The sequence below is a fragment of the Penicillium manginii genome (assembly GCF_028828005.1).
Source record: "Penicillium manginii strain IBT 31320 chromosome Unknown utg000005l:1.0-5665137.0:1.0-5668048.0, whole genome shotgun sequence".
NCBI lineage: Eukaryota > Fungi > Ascomycota > Eurotiomycetes > Eurotiales > Aspergillaceae > Penicillium > Penicillium manginii.
Genome location: NW_026643106.1, coordinates 4,660,876 through 4,675,222, shown reverse-complemented (window position 1 = coordinate 4,675,222; position 14,347 = coordinate 4,660,876). Strand labels below are relative to the sequence as shown.

Below are 14,347 nucleotides of genomic sequence, written 5' to 3'. Positions count from 1 at the left end.
TCAAGTTGTTGGAGGTGGTTGTGGAGAGGGTCTCCACACAGGAGTGATAACGTCATTGGAGATGGAGTTGGAGATCAAATAATCTCAGATAATCATCCATCGTTGCACCTCCACTGCACCCCCAAAATCCCTCCAATCCTCACATTACAATCCGCACAATATCCACCGCCGTGACAATGAATGAGGCAGCAACGGAAGAAATACCCACTGACTCTCCAGCAAGTCGAAAAAAACCTCGAAGGTGTCAATATTGCAACCGGGAATTTCGGCGACACGAACACCTCCAACGACATCTTCGTATTCGTATGCACATTTGTTGGCAAGAACTGTGATACATGGGGCTGATTTTCCCTAGACACTAATGAAAAGCCATATAAATGCTCCTGTGGTTCATCATTCGGTCGTCGTGACCTCCTTAAGCGCCATCAAAAACTCGGGCAATGTGAGCTTATTACCCCTTCGCCGCAGCAGTCATCACCAGCGACTGGTCCAGCTGGTGACAATACCCAATGGCAAGACAATCCTTTGCCTGTGGATCAGGGTAGAAGGGGCTTTTTATGGGAAATCCCCGACCTGCATCATCATACCTCAACAGGACCCGAACCAGGGACGCAAGTCACTGGTCCAATTTACGAAGGTAAAAATTAGAGACGACGCACCTGTAACTTCTATCAAGTTCATCCACTAAAGTTCGAATCTCTAGATCAATCTCTCTTCAACCAACAGGATCTGCTGGCGTTAGAAGATATTGAATCTTTCAGCCAGAACTTCGGTCTGAATACGGACTGGTACTTACCGACTGAACCTAGCATCACTCAAATCTTCGCTGGGGAGCCTTCAACCACTTCACTTCCAACTCCTTCTTCTCCATATCCAGTTCAACATGAAGATGCTCAATCAAATCAATCTCTCAGCAAACTCCCCATCGAGAGGCAAGCCGTCGGTAAGACTCTGATCGCGACAGAAATTTAGTTTAGATTGCAGCTAATTTGAATACGCAGCCGAGTTTGGAGTTTTGACATTGCCAATCCTTACAGTCACGCCTCAACATCGAACTCGGCTTCTTATGGCATTGTCAAATGATTCTCATGCCGCACCCGACGAAGATCTTCTACCGTCCCACCATTCACTCACTCGATTCATGAATGGATTCTTTGATGGATTCTATCCCCATGTGCCGGTGATCCATATTCCGACCTTCAACATTGATGACTGCGACCCAGGAATATTTCTCGCTATGTCTGCCTTGGGGGCTCAATATAGACATGAGCATCGCAAAGCAGTCTCCCTGTTTCATGCATCACGGAGGATACTACAACAAAGCACGGACGAAAAGACTCGAACCGGAACCCAGAGGAATTCATCCTCAGGCTCTAATTTACAAAATCGAGATGAGCGCCATAATGACAGAAATACCTCACTCGACGTGTGCTGCGCTTTGTTTCTAATCGCTTTTGCCACATGGCAGGGCGAGGAAAACATTATAAATGAGGCATTCAACTTGCAGAGTTACCTGGCGAGATGTGTCCGAGATACCCATCTAGAAGAACAAACAGATCAGCCAAATAGTACACTAGACTGGCGGTCGTGGGTAAGAAAGGAATCCGACAGACGCCTCAAGCTGTTCTCCTTTACTCTTCTGAACCTGCATTCCATTGCATTTGGAACCCCGCCGGTTATATTGAGTGATGAGATACATCTACGCCTCCCGTGTACTTGCTTGGAATGGATTGCCCCAAACCAACATAAATGGTCTGCTGTCCGCAAATCAGTCTACCAAGAGCAGATGATGTTTCAGGAAGCCCTTTCGCAATTAATGAAGCCCCACCGAGAGCAGCCACCTCAAAATGCACAAGTTATCCCATCGCCGCTAGCAAACTACGTCCTATTACATGCTCTCATCCAAAAGATTCTGGTCGCCTATCAGGCTTTTCGACTATATGATGACGAGGAAAGTGTATTCATCAACAAACAAAAAGAAGCCATGCGGTAAGCAAGCATATTCTTCAAAGTATCTAACAGAAAGAAACCCCCCTTGCTAAACTGAAAACCGTCGAGTAGGAATATGCTTCATGCCTGGACATCCCAATGGCAACGAGCCCCTGAATCAAGTCTAGACCCCCGTAACCCGAACGGACCCGTTACGTTCACTTCCACCGCATTGCTTGGACTTGCCTATGTTCGACTGGGCCTTGACCTGGGGGCACACAAGATACTTCGATCTAGAGACCCAACCGATATTGCGAATCGACTTTTGGAGATGCCAAAACTCCCAGCAGGCCCACATCTCCTCCCGGCAATTTTGCACGCGACTCACGCGCTCAGTATCCCAGTAAGACTGGGAATCAACTTTGTAGCTCGCAGTCATGCCTTTGTGTGGAGTATCCAGCATTCCCTCTGTGGCTTGGAATTTGCGATATTCCTAAGTAAATGGCTGTTCTGCCTGTCTAATTGCCAGAAGAGCCGTCCTCTGGATGGTAAGTGTACCACTCCTACTTATATGTCTTACTATTCCGAAGCAATTACGACAAATATAGAAAGAATCACTAACAATATTTTGCAGAGCACGAATCCCGCCTAGTCGGCTGGATTAGCGATATCGTCGAAGAAGGCCGGACATCTGGTGATGACGACCTATGGGTCCAAGCCGGTGATCCATCTTCCTGCGAATATCTAGGATTTGCAGTTGTTAAGCTTTGGGCCCGCCTTATCAGAGGAAATGAACAGTGGGCCATATTGAAGGCCATTGGAGATGGGCTTGATATCTATGCGAATACCTGCGAACAGCGTCTAGTCCAGTCCAACTTGAATACAAGTACCAATTGATAGATAGTCATGTCAATAGTATAATGATGTCTATTCTAGCTATCTAACCTTCCCTAATCACCATTTTGAAACGAACTTCGATCTCAGCCGCAATGCTTCGCCGTAATGATACAGCACGTAAATTCCAACCACACACCCAATGGTCAGCCCAGCAAGTAAACTGCACCCCGGACCAATTCCCAGATTAACATAAAGAGGGCGCGAGAAGATAACGGCACCACATGCGAACGCACTGCGGGTGAAATCAGTGGCGGCAAAAACACTCGCAGCATATTGCGGATAGCAAGCCGGAATATAGAGGAAGATGCATTGCATCAGAACGAAAACACACGCGGGATAAATGACGATTCCAATAGTTGGTACGATCCAGTGAATTTCCGGTCTCGCAGCCCAACCAAAGAGAAATAAACCAATCGAGGGACCAAAGCAGGCAAACAGTGCCGGGACAAGAACATCTTCCGGCTTCTCAAGGCCGCCGTTTCTTGTCTTTGGCGCGAAAACACGGTAGATGTAGATGTTGTATACCACGAATGATAGAATCGTTCCCACGACGATAGCGAGAAATGCCAGGCCCATTTCCCCGAGGTTGAAGCCGTATATCCCTTGGTAGACAATCGGAAAAGCCTCGAAGAAGGAATAGTAAATGCCGTAAACGAGAGACGTGTAGCAATTCAGAAACATCATTGCCGGGTCAAGGAAGGTGATTTTCGAGGGAATTAGCAGCGACTCTCGAAGAACCTCGTGGAATGATATTTCTCCTTGAATAACATCCGCAGCGGTCTGGTAGGTCCGAGTCATCGTGTTTGTTTTATCGATCTTTTCAAGACGTCGAGCACGTCGGTGCAGAATGTTGGCTTCGCTCGTTTCCGGCAGCAAAAACAGGCAAATAAGGACAGGGACGGCGGCCATTAAAATCTCCCACATTGAAAATCTCCAGCCCAGAACCGGGATTGCAAATCCGGAAACCAAGGTACCGATCGCGGGGGCGCAAAAGACGCAGAATCCCCATGTCGACATGGCGTGTGGTAGGATATCAGAAGAATACATGTCCGCAATTGAGGCGCCACCTGTTGCGAGACAGGGACTTCCAAAAAAGCCTTGTAGGAAACGCAGGAAGTAGAAGCCAATTGCGGTGGGCGCAATTGCAGTAGGTATGCTGATAATGCAAAACAATGCAAAGGATATAACGTAGGGAATGTTTCGCCCGATGCGGGGGATCTCGCTCAAGGGACTGAAGAATAATGGGCCTGTGCCATATCCAAGTCTAGTTAATGAACGCAAAGTTAGTACCAGGACGTCAAGGATGAGAAACTTGAAGTTCAAGAAGCTAAAGATTCCACTTACACATAGATCGCAAGCCCAAGAGCAGCCTCCGCATTGCTCACATGGAACTCTTCAATAAACGAATTCTCACCCGGGGTATAAATCGGGGCAGACATGTAGACAACAAAACTGTAAGCACCGATCACCCCCGTCACAAATGCTTTTTTGGCCTGGGTCCAGTTGCGAGGATTTTCTTCATCTGTATCCGAGTACCATTCTACACGGATTATCTTCTCATTTTGGCTTGGATTGTTGTCAAAATCGGCTGCTTCTATCCATCCCGGCTCTTCCTCGGGGTATTCGGACCATGCAGGCTTGCAAATGTGACGGATGCACTGGCCGAAAAAGCTATCGCGTAGCCATTGGGTGTTCATATCTGTCGTTCAAATATCAGTATGATGTATATTTTCATTTGAACGGCATGCCAGCATTCTTACTCGTAGGGAGATCGACTTACTTGAAGCTAGCGTCCACTGGTACTGGTGACCGTTTTCTTCCTAGTGAGCAACCTTGGTTTCTCTCGTTCAACAACAACTCGGGCCGAAACATTTATGTATTTCTAAAAGAGCGTCCTAAAACGAGGAAAAATCTCTCTCCAATGACAGAGACCACACTTATAATTCATCCGACAGGTAAGTCTCCGAGATTCGAGATGTGGAGGTGATCGTTGGAGGTACTCGTGGCGATTTGGAGAACCCCCCATCAAACTACATCGTGAGATCCACAACCGGACAGATTTTTCAATAAAGCGAATAGAAATGAATAGCCTTTATAAATCCTATAAATCCCATGGGAAATAGATCAAACCTCGCTCCACTCCACCTGCTGGCTTCCTTTGAGCAGAACGCAAGAAACCCTGCACTTCGGCCATAGAATACCGACCAACCAACTACAATGGCATCCCAAATCTTCCAACCCCTCCAACTGGGCACCATAACCCTCAATCACCGAGTGATAATGGCACCACTCACCCGCCTACGATCTGACACCTCTCACACCCCCCTCCCTATCTCAACAAAATACTACGAACAACGCGCCTCCGTCCCGGGAACACTTCTAATCGCCGAAGCAACCCAGATATCTCCCTCAGCAGGCGGCATCCCCCACGGCCCCGGAATATGGAGCGAAGACCAAATCACCCAATGGAAAGAAATAACCGCTGCCGTCCACGCCAAAGGAAGCTTCATATTTTGCCAATTGATTGCTCTGGGTCGGGCGGCTGATCCTGCTACACTTCGGTCGGAGGGTGGATACGACCTGCTCGCTCCGAGTGCCATACCAATGGAGCCAGGGATGATCATCCCCGGAGAACTCAACTCAGATCAAATCGAAGACATCATCCGACAATTCGGTGTCGCGACGAAGAACGCGATTCGCGCCGGTTTTGACGGGGTTGAAGTTCACGGTGCGAACGGGTATTTGGTTGATCAATTTTTGCAAGACGTCAGTAATCAACGCAATGATATTTGGGGCGGAAGTATCCCGAATCGCGCCCGCTTCGCGGTCGAGGTCACAAAGGCACTCGTTGATGCCGTTGGTTCTGAACGGGTCGGATTTCGGATCAGTCCGTGGAATACGTGGCAGGGAATGAAGATGGCGGAGCCAGGTCCTCAATTCGCGTACTTGGTTGAGAAATTGAAGGAATTTGGGCTTGCTTACCTTCATGTTATTGAGTCACGGGTGATCAATAATGTGGACTGTGAGAAAGGGGAGAGTATTAGGTCTCTGCTCGATATTTGGGGACGGACGGCGCCGGTGCTTGTGGCGGGGGGGATATAACGCGGAGAACTTTGAAGATGCTGTCCAGGAGTACGCCAATAATGATGTCGCTGTTGTTTTTGGTCGTCACTTTATTGCGAATCCGGATTTGCCGTTTCGACTTCGTCATCGGATTACTCTGAATCGGTACAATCGTGATTCCTTCTATAGCCCTATGCAGGAAAACGGGTATGCGGATTATCCATTTAGTGCCGAGTTTTTGGGTTCGCAGTAGATGATTTGGAAGGCCAGATGGTGAATGATAGAGTTTGAGCTAGAACAGAATATCAGCAGAACAAAATGATCCTAAACTCGGTTCTTCAATCCCCGGTTTTCAGCGCATCGTGACCTACATAGAAACATACATAGGTAGCTGATTAACATCACCTAGGCAAATAGTTCTTTTTCAAGTTCGGGTCAAATTCTCAGACTGAGGCTCCAGGGCTTGATACGCTCGTACCAGATAAAACAGGCGACCTTGATACTGGTGCCCAGGTGTATAAAGGTGTGTACTAGTACTAGCATTGAACGTTGGTATTTACTACTAGTAGTCTACCAAAACGCTTCAAGTTGGAAACAGCATCGCAAGGGCCTTTAAAGGTACGCCACCTGACTCAAACAATCACCCGGAACTTGAACAAGTCTCTTTGGAGGATGTCCTGTTTCTTCTGCTCAAGTTCCTCCATGTCCCAGCTTACTGAGGCGAATCGGCCGGCAAGCCAGTCGCGTCGCTCATGAGTGAGCCAGACCAGCGTGTCGGCAGCCAGCTCCGGCGTATCAGTCAGGACAGATTGCCTCTCTGGAGGCATGTTCATTGCTAGATCGGTCTTGACACCACCTGGATGGACCGAGATGGCTATCAACCCTTCCTGGTGGTATTCCTGGTCCATGAATTCGGTGAGGCGGCAGAGGGCGAACTTGGTCGTCTGGTAGGCCGACGCACCGGGAAATATTACATGGGCACCACCGCTGCTAATATTGATGACTGTCTTGGTCTCCGATTTGAGCAACAGCGGTACGAAGAAGTGGACAGCGAGATAGGTCCCTTTGATGTTGACCTCCCAAGTCCGCCACCACTCGCTCGGCTTCGACTCGGCGATGGGCTTCCATTCATCCAGGTAGCCTGCATTGTTCACAAGGACGTCGAGGCTGCCGCCGAGAACATCCGCTGCGGTTTCAGCAGCCGCTCGCATAGACTCCTCCGAGGTCACATCCACCTTCAGGGAATGTATGATTGGCCTGGGCCGGTTTGCTTTCACGGCGGCGGTGTGGACAGCTGTCTCGACTTCGGTCAGGTCTGAACGAGCAAGCAGCAGTATCTTCGAGCAGCCCGCGGTGGCGAAGCTGATTGCGGTCGCCTTGCCGATTCCCTTGGAGGCTCCCGTGATTAAGACCGACTTGCCTGTCAGGTCAGCTTGGGTAGGATCGATGAACGGGTAACTGTCCTTGCGCGTTGAGACATAGCCCGCCACAGCAGGCCAGTTCGTCAGGGATGAATCTTGGGCCGACATAATTAATTTCCAAAGTTATCCAGAGATAGACGGGTAAAAAATGAAGTGAGAGCGTTGGGTGTGTTTGGGGCTGCTCTTTCTGTGTATCACCTCATATAGACCCAAGAGGAAGAAGTCGACCAATCAGCAGTCGCCCATGATCGACTCCCTCGGAGATTGCATTTTTAACTCCGTCGTGTACTCTCTTGTCCGTTAACTCCACAGCGACGAACGATCACGTATTATGGTAAGAGAATGGAGAATACCAGGGATACATAGGTATTAAAACTACTATAGATGTATACTGCATCGAACAGCACGAAACGTTGCTGATGTTGTGCGTTTAACGGGGTCGCCTGGCTTGCCCAGGTGCGCGAGCAATATACTCAAGTTGTTTGCACTTGGGGAATTTTCGGGATACTATGGTTCTAACTCGAAGGATCCAACTTGAAGGTTTGACCTGGATTTGAATAACCATGTCTACTACAGTAGTACTAGTAGTAGTAACCCACTCCATTCCAGCATTGTGAAATATTTAATTTAACTTAAATTCTTTAAATCTCCTGCCCCAAGTGCCAGTGGACAATCGTAATAGTTTACCCAGTATACAGTTACTAGTAGTACTAGTATATAGTTATCACTTAATAGTAACAGGCTTTCAACATGACTACTAATACTAATAGTAGTACTAGTTTGAACTTCTACTTTTTACCTTCTCCCGCCGCCTGGCCGTTGTCCACGAAATCATCGAGCAATGAACTTGAACCTGCGTGGAACGGAAGATCATTTTAACTATTAGATTCGGGTATTCCGGATTGGAATAGTGATTTCAGTTGATCAGCACTGGCAAGGACCCTGGTTTCAAGGCAAGTCGTGCAGCATCGGATTTAAAATCCTACCTTGCGGACTAGATGGCTTTATTGCTTGTGCCCGGCGGATTTAAAAGTCTATTATGTTAAATTTCTAACTTAGCAAAATCTTCCTCTTTTTTCTATCTATATCTATCGACAGCCTGACTCCCTTTCATTTGAATGACAAACTCCACTTGGCGTCACAACCTGGTGATTGCTTCGATAGTGGGCTTGTGTCCCCGCATTGGGGCTGTGCGCATGCACATTTCAACCTATCAATTCGCGCCGCGCCGCCTGCTCAGCTCGACTGTGGCGCAGATCCTCGGACAAAGGCGACATTTTACGAGGACCTGCATTTCCCTGCATTTCCCTGCATTTTATAAGCTTGTCCTTGTCCCTGCCTCGGTTGCAGTTGATCCCCACCATATCCCTGGGTGCGTCATGGCAGCCCCAGGCTGAGTCCTGCTGCACCGGAGCTTCGGTGTCATTATCAAGTCAACCTAAACACACACTATGCCTGAAACCCGCAAGCATCGGCGGCGTCACAAGGGGAAGGGGGGACACACAGCGGTCAATGAAGCACCGAAGCAACCGGTCTATATGAATCCCTCGGGCGCATATACCGTTCAGGCCATTCAAAGTGGAAATCCAACACCTCCATCTTTCTACAAGCCCCATACGGGTGTCACCTCGCTAGTTCACCTACCTCCACGACCGATCCAGGGTCAAGTACCTGTCCCTTATGGACCCGGCACGGTGGGAAGCCCGCCTCCGGCCTGGCACTCAACGGGGTACCAAGCCCCGAAGCCCATGTCTGATCTTGCGAAATGGACATCCTGTACAAATCTCAGTCAGTCGGTCTCGAACATTGTCGCGCACACAGCAGGAAAAACAAATGCCACCATCTTGGATCTGGAGAATCTTGTCCTCCAGAGTGTGAGTGGCGGCGCAAATGTGCGAGAGAGCACGTCGCGGCTTTTGGATCAAGTTGTTACATTGATCGATATCGGATCTTTTTGCGGGAAGGAAAATGAGCTTAGTACGTGACTAAAGCCCATTCAGCCAAGAAACTGATACTAACCAGAAAAAGTGGCTGCATGTGCACTCCCAACCAAACAGGAAGCGCGCAAAAGAGATCGTTGGACACACGCGCCTGAGAAAAAGAAACCTTCGTCGCCGGTCGACTATTTCTCGAAGGTGTATCTCTATGGAAATTCTCGAATGCCACCGCGGCTTCCTCAGATTAAATTGTACGCCAATACTATTCGTCCTATGCTTGAGCCTCTTCCGCTAATCGAGCGACTAGCTATCCTGCAACCTATCCATTGCTAAGGCTCGCTGCCCGCTATTCACAGCAAGTATACGAAAAGCCGAATGGCCCTGAGCGACAATCCTACGTGAATTCGGACTGGCGCCACGGTACAAAGGCAATGGTCATCAAGTCGCTTCCGATCGATAAGATGAACACTATGGTATTCGCTATTCGCGGGACACAAAGCTTCAGTGACTGGGCTGTAAATGTCCATGCGGCACCTGTTTCACCTGCCGGATTTCTTGATGACCCAACGAATAAATGCCATGCTGGATTCCTATCCGTCGCCAGGAAGATGGTTCAAGCTGTCGCTGCGCGACTGCGTACTTTAATCGAGGAAGATCCTAGTCGAATGTCATATACGCTTCTCCTCACCGGTCACTCAGCAGGCGGGGCTGTCGCCAGTCTCCTTTACCTCCATTTACTTTCCGAATCACCAGATGTCAAGTCTGAACTCACACACCTCCGTGGTTGCTTCAAGCAAATTCATTGCGTCACCTTTGGTGCACCCCCCATCTCGCTGTGGCCATTACAGAGACCGCCAACTGCCAATCCATCCAAATCAATGTTCTTCTCATTTGTGAACGAAGGAGACCCAGTGACACGCGCAGATAAAGGATATTTCTTTTCCCTGCTGGATTTATATGCGTCGCCAGCTCCTGGATCTGTCTGGTCACTCTTCGATCCAAGGGGGAAACGAAATTCGTCGAAATACTGGCAGGTTCCCCAGTCGACGCTCTCCAATGCGGGTCGAATTGTCCTGCTTCGTTCTCATGGCCTAGTATATGGTCGTCCAGTGAGGAATCCATCAGCTGGTCCTGATGCTCCTCCGCCACTACCACCACGCGAGCAGGTAGAGGCATGTGGCACGACGGATCTGGAACTGCGCGGTGTGGTGTTTGGCGATCCACTAATGCACTTCATGGATCTATATGCTCGCCGGATTGAGATGCTCGTAAGCGGCACGGGTGCCACGAGGATAAAAATTCGCTAAACCCCAAAAGATGCCACATGAGACTACTAGTGGGTGCTGCCCAGGTGTATACTGCTTCCAATTGGCCAATTGTAGCCTAGTTTCAATGAATATTGCTTCATATCTTCATGTATATATAGAGCTGGTGCCCAGGTGTATTTTGCCAAGAGAAAAGCAGACTCAAGAATTGAGGCCCCGTATTGCACTTACTACTCTTGCGGTGGTGACTGCTCGTGGATACGCTTACTTCATACACAACACGTACAAGGTCTTCCAAACCAAACCCTCGCGGCATATGATAGCCATCCAGTTGGCATGAATCATTTGACGAGCGTTTAAAATACTTAGTATCCAAATTAGCAGGATATTGATTCTACCACATTACCTGCTACATTGATTTTTAAAGATGAATAGGTAGTACTAGCCCTGGAGTATACTAGTTTTCGTCGATAAACTTTCCCATGTCACTTGGTTATAGCTTACAAGAAGCACATCAAATTACCCCAGCAACTACTAGTACTAGTATACAAAATCCGATCTCACTGATAAAGCCTAAAGATCCCAGGGAACGAAGGAAGCTTATTTTGCTTCTTCAATTTGGCACAAAGATCATCATGAAAGAACTCCCAAAAATAAGGCTGCTCAACTAAATTGAAATTCGCCCAGGCCTCACGAAACTCCGGGCGCAGCGTCTTCGGAACAATGGCCTTGGGATCAACCTTGACTTCACCCATAGGCAACAACAACCTCTTCCAGTATTTAGCGTAGCCGAGCTGGAGACCATCTCCAATATTCGGGTTATGGTAGTCTCGACAGTAGAGGAGAATCAAAGCCTCGGTGAAGGATTCCGGCTTGAGAATCTTCATTGGGTAAATCTTCTCCCATGGCCCGGAAGGCCCAACCTCTTCCGTATAATTTCCGTAAAGATCGCGTTCTATGGGTGATGAAGCTGACCGAGTCTTCAGCTTGGGGGGTAAACGGGGGTCATTCGTTAGTAGTAAATCTTCATCGTCTGGCGATGGGTCACCAGCCGGAATTTCCTTCAACCACCAGAGAATATGCGATTTTGGGAATATCTGCACTGGGCCGAGATTCTTCTTGTCGGGGACGATATCGAAGTGGGCAGCGGCTAGTGCTCGTGCTCGTTTTCTCTCGTCTCCCCAGGGACACTTTCTGGAGGTGCAAAGCTCATAGCCTTTAACTATGAGAATGTCTGTGGCTTTCTGAACCAGCTCGTCTGGAACGACGAAATCAATGTCCTGTTACAAATGGTTAGCTTTCGGACATTTATCACATGGCCACTTAGTTTGAACTTACATTAGACACCTTGACTTGTCCGACTAGACCTAACGCAGCGTATCCCCAAAGTATATTTGGAATTCCCGCATCGTCGAGAGCCCGTGCGATGTCACCTGCGGTGCCGCGAACCTCATTCGGGTCAGACATGATTAGACTTGATCAAACAAGTTGTGCTGTGAAAATATTTTCAAGAGGCAGTGTGTGTTTGGTGACCAGGTCTTCTCTCTTTATAGGCTGCCTGAATGGATGTGTCTCCGGCATGTCTTTCATCCGATCAAGTCATCCCCTTTCCAGACTTAAAGAGGGCAATCTTCTTTGAGGGAATTAGAAGGACCAATGAAACTGCTGTATGCCTTGGGTATACTACTACAGCGGTAGGAGGCCTTAAAATGAAGATATATCAAAAGAGATCTTGAAGATATAGATACTATGACACGAAGAAATGGGTCCAAGTTCCACATAAATTGGATTTTTGAAAGTTACAGCTCTAGGACCGCACTCGATTCCATGGGTTGGACTCGGAAACATTAAGCTCAAGACTCAAAGTCGGAAACCTTTTCGACCTTGGAAATATGATGACAATGGATATCCATGGATGGTCAGTGCAACAGCGTCACTACCTACTACTAGTAGTAAGCACTGAGGAGTCTGAAAGGTATACCGTCATTGTTATAGTCTACTACTAGATCTCAGCTCATCCTCGAATCCAACAGGAGAGCTAAAAGAACACATATGCTCCGGTGCTATTCTTTGACTTTGTTTGTTCTTCTCCGGGGCTCTTCCGGGACTAAAGAGGTCACTCATGACTCGGAAGGGCTAATACCCCCAGCAGGAAAGTTGCAGCAATTGTCGAAGCTTGGATATCTCGCCGGCTCATGTGCTAATTACTGTACCAGCGAAATGTGGCTCACTATGGTATATCCTCCATCTACGGATGGCCATATTGAATAAATCCATGTCGGATTTGAAGAAGTATATACCTAGGTGGTATTCCCGGCTTTAGATCCTCTACTACTAGTGGCTTCATGGCCCTGCATGTCTTTGTTCAACTTCCAAGGATGAAACTTTCTTACACCTCGCTCAACCTCCAAGGTTGAAGTTACTTGCCTTGATCCCCCGAAAAGGCTAACGATCGTTGTCTTGAGCAAACAATTAAACATAGTCTTAAGGTTGGAAGAGGGGTGCATAAGGACCATGGATTCCATGGAGACGGAGATATTATCCAATCTCCGATCTGCGGATACGCCATTAGCCTCACTCTACTAGTTTCTCTGTTGCCTATTATGCCGAAACCCCCAGGGCAAGATTTCAGGTAAATACATAGTAGATAATGATGTAAATTGTGTTTAATATTATAAGAGTGGGTAGTCACTGAGCTAACCAATAGCTCCACCTAGTACTTGCTATGTAGTAGTTATTATGTAAAGACGGCTTCCGATCCCGGGATCCAAGTATGACTCAAGGAGATCAATAATCCAATGCAACTGTTATTTATACTCATACTACTCATACTCATACTGTTCTCACCCACACTCGAACCTCAACCCACCTTTGAGTTTCAACTGGAAGCAAAATGGCAGACCAACCAGACTTCCGAACAACCCTCCGCACCACAAAAGTCCTCCAAGGACCCTTCAACCCACTCACAATCACCTCCCTCCCCAACACCCCCCCACGCCGCCTTCAAAAAATGGTACGCCGAAGCCCTAGCTACCGGCGTCCGTGAACCACACGCCATGACGGTCTCCACCGTCGACGAAGAAGGCTTCCCAGACGCCCGAGTCCTAATACTAAAGGACCTCGACGCGCGCGGCTGGCACTTCGCCATCAAAGCCGACAGTCCAAAGGGAAGACAATTAGCGCACAATCCGCGTGCGGCGTTGACCTTTTACTGGGCTGATATGGCTCGGCAGATTCGGCTGCGTGGGAGTGCGGTTTGTTTGTCTGGTGGGGAGTGTGCGAGGGATTATCTTGAGAGGCCGGTTGAGTCGAGGGTCAGTGCTGCTGCTTCGAGGCAGAGTGAGGTTTTGGGGAATGGGGCGGAGTTGGAGGGGAGGTTGGCGGAGATGAGGGGTGCTTTCAAGGGTGATTCTTCTGTTGGGGTGGAGGGGTGGAGGGTTTATGCTGTTGATCCGGAAGTTGTGGAGTTTTGGCAGGGGGAAGCTAGTCGGTTGCATAAACGGGTTAGATATGTTAGAGTTGGTGGGGAGGGAGAGGGAGATTGGAAGAAGGAGATGCTTTGGCCGTAGAGAAATACTGGAATGAAGTGGACTGGAGACGATGTTGATTCGAACTACTTCAAATGGACGTAAGGTGATTTGAATTTTGGATGTATGTACTGAGGCCCATGCCTCCCTCAACTTGGAGCAACGATCTACATCATCCCAGTAACCCTTGGTGGCCCTCGCCTTTTGGCCCTCGCTCTCACTCTCACCTAGCTGGATACTCCCCAGGCAAGAAGAAAAAGAAGAAAACAGATCGATCAACCCAGACCAGCAGCCAGCGATGCAAAGAA

General features: G+C 48.4%; 7 protein-coding genes across 7 annotated transcripts; 4 read left to right on the top strand and 3 right to left on the bottom strand.

Moving 5' to 3' along the window:
• Positions 1 to 180: 180 nt before the first annotated feature.
• N7533_008075 (uncharacterized protein) lies at positions 181 to 2,826 on the top strand (the record flags this gene model as incomplete). Its single annotated transcript, XM_057104725.1, has 6 exons — positions 181 to 303; positions 356 to 637; positions 691 to 943; positions 1,002 to 1,989; positions 2,062 to 2,477; positions 2,564 to 2,826. The coding sequence occupies 6 exons, from the start codon at positions 181 to 183 to the stop codon at positions 2,824 to 2,826; spliced, it is 2,325 nt and encodes a 774-aa protein (XP_056959682.1).
• Positions 2,827 to 2,883: 57 nt separating this feature from the next.
• N7533_008074 (MFS transporter) lies at positions 2,884 to 4,523 on the bottom strand (the record flags this gene model as incomplete). The annotated part of the gene is made up of 2 exons (XM_057104724.1): positions 2,884 to 4,090; positions 4,171 to 4,523. 2 exons carry the CDS (start codon positions 4,521 to 4,523, stop codon positions 2,884 to 2,886), a joined length of 1,560 nt encoding a protein of 519 aa, XP_056959681.1.
• A 520-nt stretch (positions 4,524 to 5,043) lies between these two features.
• On the top strand, positions 5,044 to 6,142 carry N7533_008073 (alkene reductase; the record flags this gene model as incomplete). Its single annotated transcript, XM_057104723.1, has 2 exons — positions 5,044 to 5,904; positions 5,957 to 6,142. 2 exons carry the CDS (start codon positions 5,044 to 5,046, stop codon positions 6,140 to 6,142), a joined length of 1,047 nt encoding a protein of 348 aa, XP_056959680.1.
• Positions 6,143 to 6,521: 379 nt separating this feature from the next.
• On the bottom strand, positions 6,522 to 7,418 carry N7533_008072 (SDR family oxidoreductase; the record flags this gene model as incomplete). Its single annotated transcript, XM_057104722.1, has 1 exon — positions 6,522 to 7,418. The coding sequence occupies one exon, from the start codon at positions 7,416 to 7,418 to the stop codon at positions 6,522 to 6,524; it is 897 nt and encodes a 298-aa protein (XP_056959679.1).
• Positions 7,419 to 8,761: 1,343 nt separating this feature from the next.
• Positions 8,762 to 10,554, top strand: N7533_008071 (lipase family protein; the record flags this gene model as incomplete). Its single annotated transcript, XM_057104721.1, has 3 exons — positions 8,762 to 9,287; positions 9,339 to 9,498; positions 9,555 to 10,554. 3 exons carry the CDS (start codon positions 8,762 to 8,764, stop codon positions 10,552 to 10,554), a joined length of 1,686 nt encoding a protein of 561 aa, XP_056959678.1.
• A 518-nt stretch (positions 10,555 to 11,072) lies between these two features.
• On the bottom strand, positions 11,073 to 11,979 carry N7533_008070 (uncharacterized protein; the record flags this gene model as incomplete). The annotated part of the gene is made up of 2 exons (XM_057104720.1): positions 11,073 to 11,792; positions 11,851 to 11,979. 2 exons carry the CDS (start codon positions 11,977 to 11,979, stop codon positions 11,073 to 11,075), a joined length of 849 nt encoding a protein of 282 aa, XP_056959677.1.
• Positions 11,980 to 13,310: 1,331 nt separating this feature from the next.
• Positions 13,311 to 14,081, top strand: N7533_008069 (pyridoxine/pyridoxamine 5'-phosphate oxidase; the record flags this gene model as incomplete). The annotated part of the gene is made up of 1 exon (XM_057104719.1): positions 13,311 to 14,081. One exon carries the CDS (start codon positions 13,311 to 13,313, stop codon positions 14,079 to 14,081), a length of 771 nt encoding a protein of 256 aa, XP_056959676.1.
• Positions 14,082 to 14,347: the final 266 nt, after the last annotated feature.